This window comes from Dendropsophus ebraccatus, chromosome 1, assembly GCF_027789765.1.
Source record: "Dendropsophus ebraccatus isolate aDenEbr1 chromosome 1, aDenEbr1.pat, whole genome shotgun sequence".
NCBI lineage: Eukaryota > Metazoa > Chordata > Amphibia > Anura > Hylidae > Dendropsophus > Dendropsophus ebraccatus.
The window spans coordinates 2210846-2234766 of NC_091454.1; the positions used below are offsets into that span (position 1 = coordinate 2210846).

General features: G+C 53.2%; 1 protein-coding gene and 1 long non-coding RNA gene across 2 annotated transcripts in view; both read right to left on the bottom strand.

Annotated features, from left to right (window-relative positions):
- Nucleotides 1-2929: 2929 nt before the first annotated feature.
- LOC138771524 (uncharacterized) lies at nt 2930-3360 on the bottom strand. The gene is made up of 2 exons (XR_011359637.1): nt 3210-3360; nt 2930-3043 (listed from the first exon to the last, which is right to left on the bottom strand). It is a non-coding gene; the product is annotated as an uncharacterized lncRNA (long non-coding RNA).
- Nucleotides 3361-4117: 757 nt separating this feature from the next.
- GYS2 (glycogen synthase 2) overlaps nt 4118-23921 on the bottom strand; it is a 103661-nt gene continuing 83857 nt past the window's right edge. The window contains exons 11-16 of the mRNA XM_069950759.1: nt 18319-18437; nt 9535-9659; nt 7435-7530; nt 7176-7339; nt 4906-4986; nt 4118-4457 (exon numbers count right to left, since the gene is read on the bottom strand). Of these exons, the coding sequence (XP_069806860.1) occupies nt 4230-4457; nt 4906-4986; nt 7176-7339; nt 7435-7530; nt 9535-9659; nt 18319-18437 (813 nt within the window). The 3' untranslated portion in view covers nt 4118-4229. The remainder of the gene's footprint in view (nt 4458-4905; nt 4987-7175; nt 7340-7434; nt 7531-9534; nt 9660-18318; nt 18438-23921) is intronic.

Here is a 23921-nt window from a genome sequence, read left to right on the forward strand (position 1 = left end):
GGGGTCTGGGAATGTGGGAGATCAGGACTCAGTCAAGGAAATTCCTTGACCAAAGGGTTCTGTTGACCCATTTCCAGAAGCCCCTGGCGCTCAGGGATTGCCCAGGTCGGGATCTGAGGGTTGGGTTAAATCTTTTGAACTCTAAGAGGATCCCCCAGAAGTTTTGGGACTTGGCCTGGCGCTGCTTCCAGGGGAAGCTATATGTGAGGGACAATTTGAAGTGCAGGAGCTCCGATGATCGGGGGTGTCCTCGAGAGGAGTGTGGGAATACGCTGGAAAGCATGGATCATTTCCTGCTTCATTGTCCCTTCAATATAGGGGTTTACACCAGGGTGGGTGCCTCCATAGGTTGGAGTCAGTTAGTCAGTCTCACCTATCCGGAGTGGGCTTATGGGGCATTCAGGAACCTGGGTGGCCGAGATCGCTGCACGTTATTCTTAGTCAGCTTAGTAGTTAGGTACCACACGTGGAACGCACGGTGTCTAGTATCTACACAGCGTAGAGTCCTCTCCGAGGTGGAGGTCTGTAGGAACATCACTGGTGACCTTGGGAAGATCAGGTCTTTGGAGTATGGCAGGCTGGGTACCAGTAGGGCTTCTCTCCTCTGGAGGGGTTTTTCCTTCGCTGTGCCCTAGGTACTGAGCCCACTGGGTGAGGGACCATAATTCTGGTTAGGGAGAGAGTAGATAGGGACAGAGGTAGGGAGAGTGTGAGGGTTAGATTAATATTTAGGGATAGTAGTAGGGAGAGGGTAGGGTGAATAGTCAGGGATAGGTTATAAATTATTATGGTACCCGGTCTGCCATCCTCCGATCCCGGTGGGGGGCTGTGCATGACACTTTAGCTTTTTGTTTTAGTTTTCTATTCAGTTATAAACAGTAAAGGGCTTACAGGCTGCCGAACTTGAGCCTTTTTGTTACGTGTCGTGGTGTTGGTGTTTTAGGTAGTTTGGTAAGTTGAGGGCTGGATAAGCCCTATGGACGGTTATAGTTATTGTATATGGTATGGGGTATAGGATAGGTTGGGAGGGGTGATGGGGGGGTTTACATCGTATGCTTTTCCTTGGATGGGGTTCTGGCATGGGTCACTGAGGGACAAGAACTGAACTTATAGACCCAGACTCATGTCCAGATTTGGGGTGTGGGTGATGGGGTTTGTAGTTAGTGTATTAGATAGGTTAATGTAACATGGTTGTTATAATGTTAATATTATTTGCATTATTGTTTATTAGTATACTGTATTTGTATTATTATTTATATTATTATATATTTATTTATTTATTTATTTATTTATTTAGTAAATAAGGCAGCCGGACCTGGTATTCAAAACTTTGTTTTGTTAGGTTAGTTTTAGTTGGGCATAGTTTCTTAACTGTTAAAGTTGTCTATTGTGTGTGTGTGTGTGTGTGTGTGTGTGTGTGGGGGGGGGGGTTAGGTGGGAGTTATGTATACGGGGATGGGAGGTTTGGTTGGTGAATTGTGCTGGGGTGTGTGTGAGTGGGGGTGCTGTGTGTGTTTAAAATAAAAAAAAAAAAAAAAAAAAAAGCTTTGTGTAGTTTTGGTTTCTTATTTTGTTCAGTTATGTCCAAGCAGGGACTGTATTAAGTTACAGACAAGAATGGCTCAAACATGTTATAGCTTTTTGGCCCTTGGTCTAAAGTGTCTTTACTATATAATTTCTGTGTGCTGTGAGGTGTGAGTGTGGGGTAGGTAGTAGCGGTGGTGGGGGTAGGTAGTAGCGGTGGTGGGGTAGGTAGTAGCGGTGGTGGGGGTAGGTAGTAGCGGTGGTGGGGTAGGTAGTAGCGGTGGTGGGGTAGGTAGTAGCGGTGGTGGGGTAGGTAGTAGCGGTGGTGGGGTAGGTAGTAGCGGTGGTGGGGTAGGTAGTAGCGGTGGTGGGGTAGGTAGTAGTGGTGGGGTAGGTAGTAGTGGTGGTGGGGTAGGTAGTAGTGGTGGTGGTAGTAATAGTAGTAGTATGGGTAAGTTGGGGGGGTAGTATCTTATAATGAAGCTGGACTGGCCGGTGAGGCAGGTGTGAGGGAGGATTTCCTTATAGAAAATATGATTATTATTTCAGAATTTATTGATTTATTGATTTGTTATAAGCAGAAAAGCTTTGTATTTGTTTTTGTTCTGGCCGATGGAGCCGCGTTTATGTTTATGTAGTTATACTTGTTACGTTTTATATTTTTCTAATAAAAAGAATTACAGGAGGTAACTCAGGATCAGTAATGTATATACACAGTGACCCCACCAGCAGAATAGTGAGTGCAGCTCTGGAGTATAATACAGGATGTAACTCAGGATCAGTAATGTAATGTATGTACACAGTGACCTCACCAGCAGAATAGTGAGTGCAGCTCTGGGGTATAATACAGGATGTAACTCAGGATCAGTAATGTAATGTATGTACACAGTGACCCCACCAGCAGAATAGTGAGTGCAGCTCTGGGGTATAATACAGGATCAGTAATGTAATGTATGTACACAGTGACCTCACCAGCAGAATAGTGAGTGCAGCTCTGGAGTATAATACAGGAGGTAACTCAGGATCAGTAATGTAATGTATGTACACAGTGACCCCACCAGCAGAATAGTGAGTACAGCTCTGGGGTATAATACAGAATCAGTAATGTAATGTATGTACACAGTGACCCCACCAGCAGCAGTGTGAGTGCAGCTCTGGGATATGGTTCTTGATGCATGCTGTTCTCTCTCTTCAGCGGAGGATGGCGCCCTGGAGCAGGTGGGATACCTTCCGGCCTCCTTATTCAGCTGGTGACTGAGCCTCCTCCGGTATGGGGAGCGGCCGTTCTATCTCCTCTATGGCGACCTCACTGCTTGTGGTCATGATGTCACCGGATGCTTCGCTTTCCTCCCGCGTCATTGATGCTTCGATTAGTAACCGGCAACAATGTAACGAGGACAATGTATAAAGTGTCAGATTGTTTTATCCACAGACAATAAAGTTCATGTGAAATATTTTGGTTACATTTTGGGGTTTCCAATTGTTACCAATGTGTAACCCCCGCCCGACACCTCTGCACCTGGGACCCCCGCCCGACACCCCTGCACCTGGGACCCCCGCCCGACACCCCTGCACCTGGGACCCCCGCCCGACACCCCTGCACCTGGGACCCCGCCCGACACCTCTGCACCTGGGACCCCGCCCGACACCCCTGCACCTGGGACCCCCGCCCGACACCCCTGCACCTGGGATGAGACATGATATAACAGCAGAATAGTGAGTGCAGCTCTGGAGGATGAGACCTGATGTAACAGTAGAATAGTGAGTGCAGCTCTGGAGGATGAGACCTGATGTAACAGCAGAATAGTGAGTGCAGCTCTGGAGGATGAGACCTGATGTAACAGCAGAATAGTGAGTGCAGCTCTGGAGGATGAGACCTGATGTAACAGCAGAATAGTGAGTGCAGCTCTGGAGGATGAGACCTGATGTAACAGCAGAATAGTGAGTGCAGCTCTGGAGGATGAGACATGATGTAACAGCAGAATAGTGAGTGCAGCTCTGGAGGATGAGACATGATGTAACAGCAGAATAGTGAGTGCAGCTCTGGAGGATGAGACATGATGTAACAGCAGAATAGTGAGTGCAGCTCTGGAGGATGAGACATGATGTAACAGCAGAATAGTGAGTGCAGCTCTGGAGGATGAGACATGATGTAACAGCAGAATAGTGAGTGCAGCTCTGGAGGATGAGACATGATATAACAGCAGAATAGTGAGTGCAGCTCTGGAGGATGAGATGATATAACAGCAGAATAGTGAGTGCAGCTCTGGAGGAGGAGACATGATGTAAAAGCAGAATAGTGAGTGCAGCTCTGGAGGATGAGATGATGTAAGAGCAGAATAGTGAGTGCAGCTCTGGAGGAGGAGACATGATGTAAGAGCAGAATAGTGAGTGCAGCTCTGGAGGATGAGATGATGTAAGAGCAGAATAGTGAGTGCAGCTCTGGAGGAGGAGACATGATGTAAGAGCAGAATAGTGAGTGCAGCTCTGGAGGAGCAGTAGGGTGACAGCAGAATAGTGAGTGCAGCTCTGGAGGAGCAGTGGGGTGACATGGCCTCCACTCTCAGGGATAAATGAGATGCAGACAGCGCAGTTCCAGCAATGATTTACCTCTATAACTACATGACACAGAAGAGATCTCTATGATCTACAGGAGACACTATCAGCTCAGCCACTGGGGGGCGCCAGCATCGCTCTATAAGACATCAGTTCCTGTATTCTCCATGTTTCTTCTTCTTCCCCCGAGACACCGGACCCAGAGCAAAGGTGGACTTGATGTTCTGGCGATCGCGCTCTGCCTCCTCATCCTCATCGTAACGCTCATCCTCCTCCTCTTCCTCCTCCTCCTCGTCACTTTCATGGGGACTGGAGGGCTGAGACACAGATGGGGAGGGGGGCACCGAGGACGGCCGGGGGTAGCGGAATCCCTCCGTCTGGGGCAGACAAGGCAGTATTATTACACAACAGTAATACAGCTGGAGGATTCTTACCCTCCCCTCCCCTCTCCCCACCCTGCTTGTTCAGTGTCTGGCATTATCTCCAGCAGCAGAACAGTGAGTGCAGCTCTGGAGTATAATGCCCTCTATTGCTGGGGATTACAAGCATAGTCATATAGCCGCTGCCGCCATCGATCGCCATTACTGCAGATTTCCGGGGCGTTGTGGTGACCGCGATTGATGATACCACCGGATCGATCCGTAACTTCCTGGGAAGACAAATCAGAGACCCCCGGGACCCCCGTACACCAGGAAGCCCCCCACCAGTTATTGTCTCCCAGAAGCAGGAGGCTCAGGATGAGCAGGCACAGCAGGGCAGTCACCTAGGGGGGGGGGCACTCACCTTGGGGGGGGGGCACTCACCTTGGAGGGAGGGAGCACTTACCTTGGGGGGCGCACTCGGCTCCATCTCAAACTTATCCGGGAACATTCTGCACAATGCCAGGTGTCTGCCGTGCATGTAGAACTGTGGAGAGGAGGAGAGGAAGTAGTACTGTGCTCACACCTGGAGGGCCACCCAACCGGCAGGCAGAGGGGGGGGAATAGTACTGTGCTCACACCTGGAGGGCCACCCAACCGGCAGGCAGAGGGGGGGGGGGGAATAGTACTGTGCTCACACCTATAGGGCCACCCAACGGCAGGCAGAGGGGGGGGGGAGAAGTAGTACTGTGCTCACACCTGGAGGGCCACCCAACGGCAGGCAGAGGGGGGGGGGGGGGGGAGAAGTAGTACTGTGCTCACACCTGGAGGGCCACCCAACGGCAGGCAGAGGGGGGGGGGGGGGGGAGAAGTAGTACTGTGCTCACACCTGGAGGGCCACCCAACCGGCAGGCAGAGGGTGGGGGGGAGAAGTAGTACTGTGCTCACACCTGGAGGGCCACCCAACGGCAGGCAGAGGGGGGGGGGGAGAAATAGTACTGTGCTCACACCTGGAGGGCCACCCAACGGCAGGCAGGGGGGGGGGGGAGAAGTAGTACTGTGCTTACACCTGGAGGGCCACCCAACGGCAGGCAGAGGGGGGGGGGAATAGTACTGTGCTCACACCTGGAGGGCCACCCAACGGCAGGCAGAGGGTGGGGGGGAGAAGTAGTACTGTGCTGACACCTGGAGGGCCACCCAACCGGCAGGCAGAGGGGGGGGGGGGAATAGTACTGTGCTCACACCTGGAGGGCCACCCAACGGCAGGCAGAGGGTGGGGGGGAGAAGTAGTACTGTGCTCACACCTATAGGGCCACCCAACGGCAGGCAGAGGGGGGGGGGGGGGGAGAAGTAGTACTGTGCTCACACCTGGAGGGCCACCCAACCGGCAGGCAGAGGGGGGGGGGGGGGAGAAGTAGTACTGTGCTCACACCTGGAGGGCCACCCAACGGCAGGCAGAGGGTGGGGGGGAGAAGTAGTACTGTGCTCACACCTATAGGGCCACCCAACCGGCAGGCAGAGGGGGGGGGGGGGGGAAATAGTACTGTGCTCACACCTGGAGGGCCACCCAACGACAGGCAGGGGGGGGGGGGGGAATAGTACTGTGCTCACACCTGGATGGCCACCCAACGGCAGGCAGAGGGGGGGGGGAATAGTACTGTGCTCACACCTATAGGGCCACCCAACCGGCAGGCAGAGGGGGGGGGAAATAGTACTGTGCTCACACCTGGAGGGCCACCCAACGACAGGCAGAGGGGGGGGGGGGGAATAGTACTGTGCTCACACCTGGAGGGCCACCCAACCGGCAGGCAGAGGGGGGGGAATAGTACTGTGCTCACACCTGGAGGGCCACCCAACCGGCAGGCAGAGGGGGGGGGGGGAGAAGTAGTACTGTGCTCACACCTGGAGGGCCACCCAACGGCAGGCAGAGGGGGGGGGGAATAGTACTGTGCTCACACCTGGAGGGCCACCCAACGGCAGGCAGAGGGGGGGGGGGGGAATAGTACTGTGCTCACACCTGGAGGGCCACCCAACGACAGGCAGAGGGGGGGGGGGGAATAGTACTGTGCTCACACCTGGAGGGCCACCCAACCGGCAGGCAGAGGGGGGGGAATAGTACTGTGCTCACACCTGGAGGGCCACCCAACCGGCAGGCAGAGGGGGGGGGGGGAGAAGTAGTACTGTGCTCACACCTGGAGGGCCACCCAACCGGCAGGCAGAGGGGGGGGGGGGAGAAGTAGTACTGTGCTCACACCTGGAGGGCCACCCAACGGCAGGCAGAGGGGGGGGGGGGAATAGTACTGTGCTCACACCTATAGGGCCACCCAACCGGCAGGCAGAGGGCGGGGGAATAGTACTGTGCTCACACCTGGAGGGCCACCCAACCGGCAGGCAGAGGGTGGGGGGGGGGGGGGAATAGTACTGTGCTCACACCTGGAGGGCCACCCAACGGCAGGCAGAGGGGGGGGGGAATAGTACTGTGCTCACACCTGGAGGGCCACCCAACCGGCAGGCAGAGGGTGGGGGGGGGGGGGAATAGTACTGTGCTCACACCTGGAGGGCCACCCAACGGCAGGCAGAGGGGGGGGGGGGAGAAGTAGTACTGTGCTCACACCTGGAGGGCCACCCAACCGGCAGACAGAGGGGTGGGGAATAGTACTGTGCAGTCTCTGTCCATATAGAATAGGGGAAGTAGTACTGTGCAGTGTCTGTGTACTGTGCGGTTTGGCAGCTCACCCGGCCCAGGTATCTCCAGTCCAGCAGGTCGGAGAGCCGCTCGGTGCGGTTGCGCTGGATGATTCTTTGGCGGCGGGATTGCTGGCAGAAGGAATACAGGAACTGGGTCAGCTGGTTACACGACTCGTCCGGGGAGCGGAATCTGCGATCCACAATGTATATTCCTGAAAGACAAAGAAATCACATAGAAGCGGCACTACCTCTCTGCTATTCCAGAACAGAGCTCACAGCAGCACAGAGGAGCTGAGGAGTCTCCTACCGTACGCTGCCGGGTCCGCCACATGTTCCTGCATGAAGCAGCCAAAGCCGGAGAGGTTGGTGGTGACGCTGGGGATTCCCATCACTGTGCACTCCGCTGTAAGAGCAATATAGAGAGGGATCAGCGCTGCATCATCCCCCACCCATCATCCTCCAACCATCATCCTCCACCCATCATCCTCCAACCATCATCCTCCAACCATCATCCTCCAACCATCATCCTCACCACCCATCATCCTCCAACCATCATCCCCCACCCTTCATCCTCCACCCATCATCCCCCAACCATCATCCTCCACCCATCATCCCCCACCCATCATCCTCCACCCATCATCCCCCAACCATCATCCTCCACCCATCATCCCCCAACCATCATCCTCACCACCCATCATCCTCACCACCCATCATCCTCACCACCCATCATCCTCCAACCATCATCCTCCAACCATCATCCTCCAACCATCATCCTCACCACCCATCATCCTCCACCCATCATCCCCCAACCATCATCCTCCAACCATCATCCTCCAACCATCATCCTCCAACCATCATCATCCCCCACTCATCATTCTCCACCACCCATCATCCCCACCATTTATCAACCCCACTACCCACCATCCTCCACCCATCATCCTCCACCCATCATCCTCCAACCATCATCCCCACCACCCATCATCATCATCCCCCACTCATCATTCTCCACCACCCATCATCCCCACTACCCACCATCCTCCACCCATCATCCCCACCACCCTCCACCCATCCTCCTCCAGGGGCCAGGGTCCTCAACCTCGACAACCCCCACTAGGCGTATATACCCAGGGCCACCCCCACTAGGTGTATATACCCCGGGCCACCCCCACTAGGTGTATGAGCCCCAGACCACCTCCATTAGGCATATATACCCAGGACTACCCCCACTAGGCGTATATACCCAGGGCCACCCCCACTAGGCGTATATACCCCGGGCCACCTCCACTAGGCGTATATACCCAGGACTACCCCCACTAGGCGTATATACCCAGGGCCACCCCCACTAGGCGTATATACCCCGGGCCACCCCCACTAGGCGTATATACCCCGGGCCACCCCCACTAGGCGTATATACCCAGGGCCACCCCCACTAGGCGTATATACCCCGGACCACCCCCACTAGGCGTATATACCCAAGGCTACCCCCACTAGGTGTATATACTCTGGACCACCCCCACTAGGCGTATATACCCAAGGCTACCCCCACTAGGTGTATATACTCTGGACCACCCCACTGGGTGTATATGTAGTGTCCCAGCACAGGTGTGCCACTAAGTTTCCTGTGCATCTGGGTCAAGTAACTTCCTAAGGTTCTCAGAGTGGGATGAAGGAGAAGTGTACTGTGGGGTTTCCCCACTAGGTGTCACTGTCCGTATTCTCTATGTATTATGCTGTGTACGGCTGAAGGAAGCATTGGGTTAGCTGTCACATGTTTGTTCTCCTCCTATCACAGGTGCAGCTGTTTTCCCTCCTTTCTTTCTCCTATCCCAGCTCTCCTTTCTCTGCACACACACAGCCCCATCACCAGTAAGGTAAGTGCCCCTTATATAAGGAGGTTACTTCCTGTTGGGAGCGGTTCTCTAGTCTGGAGTGTTGGAGAGAGACAGTTCCTGCTGCACTGAAGCCAAGGCCTGGCTCAGGGACCAAGAGACTGTGCTCACTGTGCTTGCTGACAAGTGGCGGAAAGTGGTGCGGAAAGTGGTGCGGAAAGTGGTGCTGACAAGTGGTGCAGACAAGTGGTGCAGAAAGTGGTGCAGACAAGTGGTGCTGAAAGTGGTGCAGAAAGTGGTGCTGACAAGTGGTGCTCACAAGTGGTGCTCACAAGTGGTGCTCACAAGTGGTGCTCACAAGTGGTGCGGAAAGTGGTGCTCACAAGTGGTGCTCACAAGTGGTGCTCACAAGTGGTGCTGACAAGTGGTGCTCACAAGTGGTGCTCACAAGTGGTGCTCACAAGTGGTGCTCACAAGTGGTGCTGACAAGTGGTGCTCACAAGTGGTGCTGACAAGTGGTGCTCACAAGTGGTGTTCACAAGTGGTGCTGACAAGTGGTGCTGACAAGTGGTGCTCACAAGTGGTGCTCACAAGTGGTGCTGACAAGTGGTGCTCACAAGTGGTGTTCACAAGTGGTGCTGACAAGTGGTGCTCACAAGTGGTGTTCACAAGTGGTGCTGACAAGTGGTGCTCACAAGTGGTGCTGACAAGTGGTGCTCACAAGTGGTGCTGACAAGTGGTGCTGACAAGTGGTGCTCACAAGTGGTGCGGAAAGTGGTGCTGACAAGTGGTGCTGACAAGTGGTGCTGACAAGTGGTGCGGAAAGTGGTTGAAAATAAGTGGAGTTGAAAAGAGGAGTTGCTGGTGATTCAGTGGGTTTGGAGTGACTGATATATTGTTGTTTTTGTGCAGTTGTGTGGTGTGCATTGCTGCAGCGCATAGATAGCTAGTGCCATAGCTGCTTAGTTAAACAGTTTTTTTTTAATCTGGTCTGCTCTGCCCCTTGGGGGGGGGGGGGGGGGGGGGTTAATTGATCTCAGGTGCTTACATCAAGGCTCAGCGCTCACTGTGGTTGCTGACAAGTGGTTGTTATAAGTGGAGTTTAAAGAGGAGTTACAAGTTGTGGTAAGTGCTGAGTCTCTTTCTTTTTCACTGTTTTTGTTGCACTGAGGATGATGGCCGGTGAGATGGGAGGATTCATTCAGTGCGCAGTCGGCCGCATGTACGCACAACTGGAGCAGGAGTTCCAGGGTGACGACCGCTGTGACAGATGGGAGCAGGTCGCCAATCTAGAAGCTCGAGTTAGAGATCTGGAGAAGCATATTGCAACACTGAGGGAACTTGGCCACCTTGAGAGGGATCGCTGATCACTGAGGGAACTTGGCCACCATGAGAGGGATCGCTGATCACTGAGGGAACTTGGCCACCATGAGAGGGATCGCTGATCACTGAGGGAACTTGGCCACCATGAGAGGGATCGCTGATCACTGAGGGAACTTGGCCACCATGAGAGGGATCGCTGATCACTGGGGGAACTTGGCCACCATGAGAGGGATCGCTGATCACTGAGGGAACTTGGCCACCATGAGAGGGATCGCTGATCACTGAGGGAACTTGGCCACCATGAGAGGGATCGCTGATCGCTGAGCAGGAGGTTAGTGGGTAGAGATGGAGGGTGGTGATATAGATCAGGAGCCCCAGTAAGTAGCTGGTTATTGTAGTTAGAGGGACCAGTAAGGGATCCAAGAAAAGGAAGGCCACTTCTCCTACTGTATGCCCAAGCAAAAGTGCCACGTTAGGTGATGTGAGGGCGTCCGTGTCAGAAATGGCGGCTCTAGTGGATCCTGTTCTCCCTAACAGCCGGGGAACAGTCCAACTAGTAGTGGGGGGATGGTAATGTAGGTAGGACAGCTAGTAGTGGGGGGATGGTATTGTAGGTAGGACAGCTAGTAGTGGGAGATGGTAATGTAGGTAGGACAGCTAGTAGTGGGGGGGATGGTAATGTAGGTAGGACAGCTAGTAGTGGGGGGGTGGTAATGTAGGTAGGACAGCTAGTAGTGGGGGATGGTAATGTAGGTAGGACAGCTAGTAGTGGGGGGATGGTAATGTAGGTAGGACAGCTAGTAGTGGGGGGATGGTAATGTAGGTAGGACAGCTAGTAGTGGGGGGATGGTAATGTAGGTAGGACAGCTAGTAGTGGGGGATGGTAATGTAGGTAGGACAGCTAGTAGTGGGGGGGATGGTAATGTAGGTAGGACAGCTAGTAGTGGGGGGATGGTAATGTAGGTAGGACAGCTAGTAGTGGGGGATGGTAATGTAGGTAGGACAGCTAGTAGTGGGGGGATGGTAATGTAGGTAGGACAGCTAGTAGTGGGGGGATGGTAATGTAGGTAGGACAGCTAGTAGTGGGGGGATGGTAATGTAGGTAGGACAGCTAGTAGTGGGGGGATGGTAATGTAGGTAGGACAGCTAGTAGTGGGGGGATGGTAATGTAGGTAGGACAGCTGGTAGTGGGGGGAGGGATGGTAATGTAGGTAGGACAGCTGGTAGTGGGGGGATGGTAATGTAGGTAGGACAGCTAGTAGTGGGGGGATGGTAATGTAGGTAGGACAGCTAGTAGTGGGGGGATGGTAATGTAGGTAGGACAGCTAGTAGTGGGGGGATGGTAATGTAGGTAGGACAGCTAGTAGTGGGGGATGGTAATGTAGGTAGGACAGCTGGTAGTGGGGGATGGTAATGTAGGTAGGACAGCTAGTAGTGGGGGGATGGTAATGTAGGTAGGACAGCTAGTAGTGGGGGGATGGTAATGTAGGTAGGACAGCTGGTAGTGGGGGGGATGGTAATGTAGGTAGGACAGCTAGTAGTGGGGGGATGGTAATGTAGGTAGGACAGCTAGTAGTGGGGGGATGGTAATGTAGGTAGGACAGCTGGTAGTGGGGGGGATGGTAATGTAGGTAGGACAGCTAGTAGTGGGGGGATGGTAATGTAGGTAGGACAGCTAGTAGTGGGAGGATGGTAATGTAGGTAGGACAGCTAGTAGTGGGGGGATGGTAATGTAGGTAGGACAGCTAGTAGTGGGGGGATGGTAATGTAGGTACGACAGCTAGTAGTGGGGGGGTGGTAATGTAGGTAGGACAGCTAGTAGTGGGGGGGGGATGGTAATGTAGGTAGGACAGCTAGTAGTGGGGGGGATGGTAATGTAGGTAGGACAGCTAGTAGTGGGGGGGATGGTAATGTAGGTAGGACAGCTAGTAGTGGGGGGATGGTAATGTAGGTAGGACAGCTAGTAGTGGGGGGATGGTAATGTAGGTAGGACAGCTAGTAGTGGGGGGATGGTAATGTAGGTAGGACAGCTAGTAGTGGGGGGATGGTAATGTAGGTAGGACAGCTAGTAGTGGGGGGATGGTAATGTAGGTAGGACAGCTAGTAGTGGGGGGATGGTAATGTAGGTAGGACAGCTAGTAGTGGGGGGGGGATGGTAATGTAGGTAGGACAGCTAGTAGTGGGGGGGGTAATGTAGGTAGGACAGCTAGTAGTGGGGGGGATGGTAATGTAGGTAGGACAGCTAGTAGTGGGGGATGGTAATGTAGGTAGGACAGCTAGTAGTGGGGGGGGGATGGTAATGTAGGTAGGACAGCTGGTAGTGGGGGGGATGGTAATGTAGGTAGGACAGCTAGTAGTGGGGGGGGGGGATGGTAATGTAGGTAGGACAGCTAGTAGTGGGGGATGGTAATGTAGGTAGGACAGCTAGTAGTGGGGGGGGGAAGGTAATGTAGGTAGGACAGCTGGTAGTGGGGGGGATGGTAATGTAGGTAGGACAGCTAGTAGTGGGGGGATGGTAATGTAGGTAGGACAGCTAGTAGTGGGGGATGGTAATGTAGGTAGGACAGCTAGTAGTGGGGGGGTGGTAATGTAGGTAGGACAGCTAGTAGTGGGGGGGGGATGGTAATGTAGGTAGGACAGCTAGTAGTGGGGGGATGGTAATGTAGGTAGGACAGCTAGTAGTGGGGGGGATGGTAATGTAGGTAGGACAGCTAGTAGTGGGGGGATGGTAATGTAGGTAGGACAGCTGGTAGTGGGGGGGAGGGTAATGTAGGTAGGACAGCTAGTAGTGGGGGGATGGTAATGTAGGTACGACAGCTAGTAGTGGGGGATGGTAATGTAGGTAGGACAGCTAGTAGTGGGGGGATGGTAATGTAGGTAGGACAGCTAGTAGTGGGGGGATGGTAATGTAGGTAGGACAGCTAGTAGTGGGGGGATGGTAATGTAGGTAGGACAGCTAGTAGTGGGGGGAGGGTAATGTAGGTAGGACAGCTAGTAGTGGGGGGGATGGTAATGTAGGTAGGACAGCTAGTAGTGGGGGGATGGTAATGTAGGTAGGACAGCTAGTAGTGGGGGGATGGTAATGTAGGTAGGACAGCTAGTAGTGGGAGATGGTAATGTAGGTAGGACAGCTAGTAGTGGGGGATGGTAATGTATGTAGGACAGCTAGTAGTGGGGGGGGTAATGTAGGTAGGACAGCTAGTAGTGGGGGATGGTAATGTAGGTAGGACAGCTAGTAGTGGGGGGGATGGTAATGTAGGTAGGACAGCTAGTAGTGGGGGGATGGTAATGTAGGTAGGACAGCTAGTAGTGGGGGGGGGATGGTAATGTAGGTAGGACAGCTAGTAGTGGGGGGGGTAATGTAGGTAGGACAGCTAGTAGTGGGGGGATGGTAATGTAGGTAGGACAGCTAGTAGTGGGGGATGGTAATGTAGGTAGGACAGCTAGTAGTGGTAGTGGGGGGATGGTAATGTAGGTAGGACAGCTAGTAGTGGGGGGATGGTAATGTAGGTAGGACAGCTAGTAGTGGGGGATGGTAATGTAGGTAGGACAGCTAGTAGTGGGGGATGGTAATGTAGGTAGGACAGCTAGTAGTGGGGGGGGGGGGGGTAATGTAGGTAGGACAGCTAGTAGTGGGGGGATGGTAATGTAGGTAGGACAGCTAGTAGTGGGAGATGGTAATGTAGGTAGGACAGCTAGTAGTGGGGGGATGGTAATGTAGGTAGGACAGCTAGTAGTGGGGGGATGGTAATGTAGGTAGGACAGCTAGTAGTGGGGGATGGTAATGTAGGTAGGACAGCTAGTAGTGGGGGGGGATGGTAATGTAGGTAGGACAGCTAGTAGTGGGGGATGGTAATGTAGGTAGGACAGCTAGTAGTGGGGGGGGGGGAGGGTAATGTAGGTAGGACAGCTAGTAGTGGGGGATGGTAATGTAGGTAGGACAGCTAGTAGTGGGGGGATGGTAATGTAGGTAGGACAGCTAGTAGTGGGGGGATGGTAATGTAGGTAGGACAGCTAGTAGTGGGGGGATGGTAATGTAGGTAGGCCTAGACAGTTAGTGGTTGTAGGGGATTCTATAATCAGGAAGACGGATAGAATAATTTGTCGCCAAGACCGCCTCAACTTAGAGAACTAGGTGCTAAGTTGAAGGGGACGACCTCCAAGGTGGTATTCTCTGGAATACTGCCTGTGCCACGCGCATCGCAAGAAAGACAGCGGGAGCTGCGGGAGGTAAATGCATGGCTCACGTCGTGGTGTAGAGGAGAAGGGTTTGGGGTGTTAGAGCACTGGGCTGAATTTTCATTGGGGTACAAACTGTTTTCCGTAGATAATTTGTCCCTAATGGAAGGGGGTCCGCTGTGCTGGGGGAGAGAATCCTAGAAGGGGGGGGGATTATATACTAGGGATGTGGAGGGAGGACAATGTAGTGTGGAATATAGTGGCGGATAGGTAAGAGAGGGGACAGAACATTGAGGAGGGAGGAGAAGGGTCCTGTGGGGGAGGGGGGGAGGATAAGAGCAGTGGATAGGGAGGAGGGTCCTGTGGGGGAGGATAAGAGCAGTGGATAGGGAGAAGGGTCCTGTGGGGGGAGGATAAGAGCAGTGGATAGGGAGAAGGGTCCTGTGGGGGAGGATAAGAGCAGTGGATAGGGAGAAGGGTCCTGTGGGGGGAGGATAAGAGCAGTGGATAGGGAGAAGGGTCCTGTGGGGGGAGGATAAGAGCAGTGGATAGGGAGAAGGGTCCTGTGGGGGAGGATAAGAGCAGTGGATAGGGAGAAGGGTCCTGTGGGGGGAGGATAAGAGCAGTGGATAGGGAGAAGGGTCCTGTGGGGGAGGATAAGAGCAGTGGATAGGGAGAAGGGTCCTGTGGGGGGAGGATAAGAGCAGTGGATAAGGAGAAGGGTCCTGTGGGGGGGGGGGGGGATAAGAGCAGTGGATAGGGAGAAGGGTCCTGTGGGGGGAGGATAAGAGCAGTGGATAAGGAGAAGGGTCCTGTGGGGGGAGGATAAGAGCAGTGGATAGGGAGAAGGGTCCTGTGGGGGGGAGGATAAGAGCAGTGGATAGGGAGAAGGGTCCTGTGGGGGGAGGATAAGAGCAGTGGATAAGGAGAAGGGTCCTGTGGGGGGGAGGATAAGAGCAGTGGATAGGGAGAAGGGTCCTGTGGGGGAGGATAAGAGCAGTGGATAGGGAGAAGGGTCCTGTGGGGGAGGATAAGAGCAGTGGATAGGGAGAAGGGTCCTGTGGGGGGAGGATAAGAGCAGTGGATAGGGAGAAGGGTCCTGTGGGGGGAGGATAAGAGCAGTGGATAGGGAGAAGGGTCCTGTGGGGGAGGGGGAGGATAAGAGCAGTGGATAGGGAGAAGGGTCCTGTGGGGGAGGATAAGAGCAGTGGATAGGGAGAAGGGTCCTGTGGGGGGAGGATAAGAGCAGTGGATAGGGAGAAGGGTTCTGTGGGGGAGGGGGAGGATAAGAGCAGTGGATAGGGAGAAGGGTCCTGTGGGGGAGGATAAGAGCAGTGGATAGGGAGAAGGGTCCTGTGGGGGGGGAGGGGGAGGATAAGAGCAGGGGATAGGGAGAAGGGTTCTGTGGGGGAGGATAAGAGCAGTGGATAGGGAGAAGGGTCCTGTGGGGGAGGATAAGACCAGTGCATAGGGAGGAGGGTCCTGTGGGGGAGGATAAGAGCAGTGGATAGGGAGAAGGGTCCTGTGGGGGGAGGATAAGAGCAGTGGATAGGGAGAAGGGTCCTGTGGGGGAGGATAAGACCAGTGCATAGGGAGGAGGGTCCTGTGGGGGAGGATAAGAGCAGTGGATAGGGAGAAGGGTCCTGTGGGGGAGGATAAGAGCAGTGGATAGGGAGAAGGGTCCTGTGGGGGGAGGATAAGACCAGTGGATAGGGAGAAGGGTCCTGTGGGGGGAGGATAAGACCAGTGGATAGGGAGAAGGGTCCTGTGGGGGAGGATAAGACCAGTGCATAGGGAGATCCATATGTTGCGGATGAGCAGTGGGGATGATTGTAGTCACAGCACTGTAATAAATCCCATTTCTTATAATGAAGGGGTTAAACACGATGGTAATATAAAGTGTATGGTCACTAATGCCAGAAGTCTAGCAGCAAGATGGGGGAGCTGGAGGCCTGGGTGCTGGAGGAGTCCATTGATGTGGTCGGTGTGACTGAGACATGGCTGGACTCCTCACATGACTGGGCTGTCAATAGTCAGGGATTTACATTGTTCAGAAGGGAGGAGGAGTATGTCTGTATGGTATAAGGACAGGGCGGGCAGGAGGAGGAGTATGTCTGTATGGTATAAGGACTGGGTGGGCAGGAGGAGGAGGAGGAGTATGTCTGTATGGTATAAGGACAGGGTGGGCAGGGGGAGGAGGAGTATGTCTGTATGGTGTAAGGACAGGGCGGGCAGGAGGAGGAGTATGTCTGTATGGTATAAGGACAGGGTGGGCAGGAGGAGGAGGAGTATGTCTGTATGGTATAAGGACAGGGCGGGCAGGAGGAGGAGTATGTCTGTATGGTATAAGGACAGGGTGGGCAGGAGGAGGAGGAGTATGTCTGTATGGTATAAGGACAGGGCGGGCAGAAGGGGAGGAGTATGTCTGTATGGTATAAGGACAGGGTGGGCAGGAGGAGGAGTATGTCTGTATGGTATAAGGACTGGGTGGGCAGGAGGAGGAGGAGGAGTATGTCTGTATGGTATAAGGACAGGGTGGGCAGGAGGAGGAGTATGTCTGTATGGTATAAGGACAGGGTGGGCAGAAGGGGAGGAGTATGTCTGTATGGTATAAGGACAGGGCGGGCAGGAGGAGGAGTATGTCTGTATGGTATAAGGACAGGGTGGGCAGGAGGAGGAGTATGTCTGTATGGTATAAGGACAGGGCGGGCAGGAGGAGGAGTATGTCTGTATGGTATAAGGACAGGGCGGGCAGGAGGAGGAGTATGTCTGTATGGTATAAGGACAGGGTGGGCAGGAGGAGGAGGAGTATGTCTGTATGGTATAAGGACAGGGTGGGCAGGAGGAGGAGGAGTATGTCTGTATGGTATAAGGACAGGGTGGGCAGGAGGAGGAGTATGTCTGTATGGTATAAGGACAGGGCGGGCAGGAGGAGGAGGAGTATGTCTGTATGGTATAAGGACAGGGCGGGCAGAAGGGGAGGAGTATGTCTGTATGGTATAAGGACAGGGTGGGCAGGAGGAGGAGGAGTATGTCTGTATGGTATAAGGACAGGGTGGGCAGGAGGAGGAGGAGTATGTCTGTATGGTATAAGGACAGGGTGGGCAGGAGGAGGAGTATGTCTGTATGGTATAAGGACAGGGCGGGCAGGAGGAGGAGTATGTCTGTATGGTATAAGGACAGGGTGGGCAGGAGGAGGAGGAGTATGTCTGTATGGTATAAGGACAGGGTGGGCAGGAGGAGGAGTATGTCTGTATGGTATAAGGACAGGGCGGGCAGGAGGAGGAGTATGTCTGTATGGTATAAGGACAGGGTGGGCAGGAGGAGGAGTATGTCTGTATGGTATAAGGACAGGGCGGGCAGGAGGAGGAGTATGTCTGTATGGTATAAGGACAGGGTGGGCAGGAGGAGGAGTATGTCTGTATGGTATAAGGACAGGGTGGGCAGGAGGAGGAGTATGTCTGTATGGTATAAGGACAGGGTGGGCAGGAGGAGGAGGAGTATGTCTGTATGGTATAAGGACAGGGTGGGCAGGAGGAGGAGGAGTATGTCTGTATGGTATAAGGACAGGGTGGGCAGAAGGGGAGGAGGAGTATGTCTGTATGGTATAAGGACAGGGTGGGCAGGGGTGATGTGGAAGCATTGTGGGTAGAACTACAGAAGGAGGTAAAGAGTGAAAAAATTATTCTTGGTGTAATCTATAGACCCCCCAACATTACTGAGGAGGTAGATGGCAGCTGAATAGACAAATAGGGTGGGCTGCCCGGGAGGGGACAGTAGTGATAATGGGGGACAACTACCCAGATATAGATTGGGGTCACGGTTCAGCTAAATCCACAAAGGGGGGGGGAATTTCTTACCCTCCTGCAGGATAATTTTCTGGGCAGTTTGTGGAGGAGCCGACTAGAAGTGACGGCTGCCGGATCTGGTTATTTCTAACAGCGCTGAGCTGGTTGGGGACGTCACTGTCCGTGAACACCTGGGGAATAGTCACCACAATATTGGGACTTTTAGCTTAAAGTGTAGAAAAGAAAAACATGTTGGGAGGGAAAAAACTCTTCATTTTAAAAAGGCCAATTTTCCTGGGTTACGGGCCGAACTTCAGGGCATAGACTGGGAGCGGCTGCTGTCACATACTGATACTGATAATAAATGGGAAATATGCAAATCCACATTACATAACTGTACGGCCAAATATATTCCTATGGGGAACAAATATAAAGGGTTAAAATCAAATCCCACATGGCGACAACCGAGGTTAGAGGGGCTATAAGTGAGAAAATACAGATCAGAGGGGTCAGCTGTATACAGTACAGATCAGAGGGGTCAGCCGTATACAGATCAGAGGGGTCAGCCGTATACAGTACAGATCAGAGGGGTCAGCTGTATACAGATCAGAGGGGTCAGCAGCTGTATACAGTACAGATCAGAGGGGTCAGCCGTATACAGTACAGATCAGAGGGGGCAGCCGTATACAGTACAGATCAGAGGGGGCAGCTGTATACAGTACAGATCAGAGGGGGCAGCTGTATACAGTACAGATCAGAGGGGGTCAGCAGCTGTATACAGTACAGATCAGAGGGGTCAGCCGTATACAGTACAGATCAGAGGGGGCAGCTGTATACAGTACAGAGGGGTCAGCCGTATACAGTACAGATCAGAGGGGTCAGCTGTATACAGTACAGATCAGAGGGGTCAGCTGTATACAGTACAGATCAGAGGGGGCAGCCGTATACAGTACAGATCAGAGGGGGCAGCTGTATACAGTACAGATCAGAGGGGGCAGCTGTATACAGTACAGATCAGAGGGGTCAGCAGCTGTATACAGTACAGATCAGAGGGGTCAGCAGCTGTATACAGTACAGATCAGAGGGGTCAGCCGTATACAGTACAGATCAGAGGGGGCAGCTGTATACAGTACAGAGGGGTCAGCCGTATACAGTACAGATCAGAGGGGTCAGCTGTATACAGTACAGATCAGAGGGGTCAGCAGCTGTATACAGTACAGATCAGAGGGGGCAGCTGTATACAGTACAGAGGGGTCAGCCGTATACAGTACAGATCAGAGGGGTCAGCCGTATACAGTACAGATCAGAGGGGTCAGCTGTATACAGTACAGATCAGAGGGGTCAGCCGTATACAGTACAGATCAGAGGGGGCAGCTGTATACAGTACAGAGGGGTCAGCCGTATACAGTACAGATCAGAGGGGTCAGCCGTATACAGTACAGATCAGAGGGGGCAGCTGTATACAGTACAGAGGGGTCAGCCGTATACAGTACAGATCAGAGGGGTCAGCCGTATACAGTGCAGATCAGAGGGGTCAGCCGTATACAGTACAGATCAGAGGGTTCAGCCGTATACAGTACAGATCAGAGGGGTCAGCCGTATACAGATCAGATCAGAGGGGTCAGCCGTATACAGTCCAGATCAGAGGGGTCAGCCGTATACAGATCAGATCAGAGGGGTCAGCCGTATACAGTACAGATCAGAGGGGTCAGCTGTATACAGTACAGATCAGAGGGGGCAGCAGCTGTATACAGTACTGATCAGAGGGGTCAGCCGTATACAGTACAGATCAGAGGGGTCAGCCGTATACAGTACAGATCAGAGGGGTCAGCCGTATACAGATCAGATCAGAGGGGTCAGCCGTATACAGTCCAGATCAGAGGGGTCAGCCGTATACAGTCCAGATCAGAGGGGTCAGCCGTATACAGTACAGATCAGAGGGGTCAGCCGTATACAGTACAGATCAGATGGGTCAGCTGTATACAGATCAGAGGGGTCAGCTGTATACAGTCCAGATCAGAGGGGTCAGCTGTATACAGTCCAGATCAGAGGGGTTAGCTGTATACAGTACAGATCAGAGGGGTCAGCCGTATACAGTCCAGATCAGAGGGGTCAGCTGTATACAGTCCAGATCAGAGGGGGCAGCTGTATACAGTCCAGATCAGAGGGGTCAGCAGCTGTATACAGTACAGATCAGAGGGGGCAGCAGCTGTATACAGTACTGATCAGAGGGGTCAGCCGTATACAGTGCAGATCAGAGGGGTCAGCTGTATACAGTACAGATCAGAGGGGTCAGCCGTATACAGTCCAGATCAGAGGGGTCAGCCGTATACAGTCCAGATCAGAGGGGTCAGCCGTATACAGTCCAGATCAGAGGGGTCAGCCGTATACAGTACAGATCAGATGGGTCAGCTGTATACAGATCAGAGGGGTCAGCTGTATACAGATCAGAGGGGTCAGCTGTATACAGTCCAGATCAGAGGGGTCAGCCGTATACAGTCCAGATCAGAGGGGGCAGCCGTATACAGTACAGATCAGAGGGGTCAGCTGTATACAGTACAGATCAGAGGGGTCAGCAGCTGTATACAGTACAGATCAGAGGGGTCAGCCGTATACAGTACAGATCAGAGGGGTCAGCCGTATACAGTACAGATCAGAGGGGGTCAGCTGTATACAGTACAGAGGGGTCAGCCGTATACAGTACAGATCCGAGGGGTCAGCTGTATACAGTACAGATCAGAGGGGTCAGCTGTATACAGTGCAGATCAGAGGGGTCAGCTGTATACAGTACAGATCAGAGGGGTCAGCTGTATACAGTACAGAGGGGTCAGCCGTATACAGTACAGATCAGAGGGGGCAGCAGCTGTATACAGTACAGATCAGAGGGGTCAGCCGTATACAGTACAGATCAGAGTGGTCAGCAGCTGTATACAGTACAGATCAGAGGGGTCAGCTGTATACAGTACAGATCAGAGGGGTCAGCCGTATACAGTACAGATCAGAGGGGTCAGCCGTATACGGTACAGATCAGAGGGGTCAGCAGCTGTATACAGTACAGAGGGGTCAGCTGTATACAGTCCAGATCAGAGGGGTCAGCAGCTGTATACAGTATAGATCAGAGGGGGCAGCAGCTGTATACAGTACAGATCAGAGGGGTCAGCCGTATACAGTACAGATCAGAGGGGGCAGCTGTATACAGTACAGAGGGGTCAGCCGTATACAGTACAGATCAGAGGGGTCAGCCGTATACAGTACAGATCAGAGGGGGCAGCTGTATACAGTACAGAGGGGTCAGCCGTATACAGTACAGATCAGAGGGGTCAGCCGTATACAGTGCAGATCAGAGGGGTCAGCCGTATACAGTACAGATCAGAGGGGTTCAGCCGTATACAGTACAGATCAGAGGGGTCCAGCCGTATACAGATCAGATCAGAGGGGTCAGCCGTATACAGTCCAGATCAGAGGGGTCAGCCGTATACAGATCAGATCAGAGGGGTCAGCCGTATACAGTACAGATCAGAGGGGTCAGCCTGTATACAGTACAGATCAGAGGGGGCAGCAGCTGTATACAGTACATGATCAGAGGGGTCAGCCGTATACAGTACAGATCAGAGGGGTCAGCCGTATACAGTACAGATCAGAGGGGTCAGCCGTATACAGATCAGATCAGAGGGGTCAGCCGTATACAGTCCAGATCAGAGGGGTCAGCCGTATACAGTACAGATCAGAGGGGTCAGCCGTATACAGTACAGATCAGAGGGGTCAGCCGTATACAGTACAGTCAAGGGTCAGCTGTATACATTAAGATCAGCGGGGTCAGCGTATACAGTACATATCAGAGGGGTCAGCTGTACAGTACAGATCAGAGGGTCAGCTGATATACAGTACAGATCAGAGGGGTCAGCCGTATACAGTCCAGCTCAGAGGGGTCAGCTGTATACAGTCCAGATCAGAGGGGGCTAGGCTATATACAGTCCAGATCAGAGGGGTCACAGCTGTATACAGTACAGATCAGAGGGGGCAGCAGCTGTATACAGGTACTGATCAGAGGGGTCCGCCTGTATACAGTTCAGATCAGAGGGGTCAGCTGTATACAGTCCAGATCAGAGGGGTCAAGCCTGTATAACAGTACAGATCAGAGGGGTCAGCCTGTATAGTCCAGATTCCGAGGGGTCAGCCGTATACAGTCCAGATCAGAGGGGTCAGCCGTATACAGTACAGATCAGATGGGTCAGCTGTATACAGATCAGAGGGGTCAGCTGTATACAGTCCAGATCAGAGGGGTCAGCCGTATACAGTCCAGATCAGAGGGGTCAGCCGTATACAGATCAGATCAGAGGGGTCAGCCGTATACAGTACAGATCAGAGGGGTCAGCTGTATACAGTCCAGATCAGAGGGGGCAGCAGCTGTATACAGTACTGATCAGAGGGGTCAGCCGTATACAGTACAGATCAGAGGGGTCAGCCGTATACAGTACAGATCAGAGGGGTCAGCCGTATACAGATCAGATCAGATGGGTCAGCTGTATACAGATCAGAGGGGTCAGCTGTATACAGATCAGATCAGAGGGGTCAGCCGTATACAGTCCAGATCAGAGGGGTCAGCTGTATACAGTCCAGATCAGAGGGGTCAGCCGTATACAGTACAGATCAGAGGGGTCAGCCGTATACAGTACAGATCAGATGGGTCAGCTGTATACAGATCAGAGGGGTCAGCTGTATACAGTCCAGATCAGAGGGGTCAGCTGTATACAGTCCCAGATCAGAGGGGTTTACTGTATACAGTACAGATCAGAGGGGTCAGCCGTATACAGTCCAGATCAGGAGGGTCAGGCCGTATACGTCCAGATCAGAGTGGGGCAGCTGTATACAGTCCCAGATCAAGGGGTCAGCAGCTGTATACAGTACAGATCAGAGGGGGCAGCAGCTGTATACAGTAACTGATCAGAGGGTCAGCCGTATACAGTGCAGATCAGAGGGGTCAGCTTATACAGTACAGATCAGAGGGGTCAGCCGTATACATCCAGATCAGAGGGGTCAGCCGTATACAGTCCAGATCAGAGGGGTCAGCCGTATACAGTCCAGATCAGAGGGGTCAGCCGTATACAGTACAGATCAGATGGGTCAGCTGTATACAGATCAGAGGGGTCAGCTGTATACAGTCCAGATCAGAGGGGTCAGCTGTATACAGTCCAGATCAGAGGGGTCAGCTGTATACAGTCCAGATCAGAGGGGTCAGCTGTATACAGTCCAGATCAGAGGGGGCAGCCGTATACAGTCCAGATCAGAGGGGTCAGCCGTATACAGTCCAGATCAGAGGGGTCAGCCGTATACAGTCCAGATCAGAGGGGTCAGCCGTATACAGTCCAGATCAGAGGGGTCAGCCGTATACAGTCCAGATCAGAGGGGTCAGCCGTATACAGTACAGATCAGAGGGGTCAGCCGTATACAGTACAGATCAGAGGGGTCAGCCGTATACAGTACAGATCAGAGGGGGCAGCTGTATACAGTACAGAGGGGTCAGCTGTATACAGTACAGATCAGAGGGGTCAGCCGTATACAGTACAGATCAGGAGGGGTCAGCCGTATACAGTACAGATCAGAGGGGTCAGCCGTATACAGTACAGATCAGAGGGGTCAGCTGTATACAGTACAGATCAGAGGGGTCAGCTGTA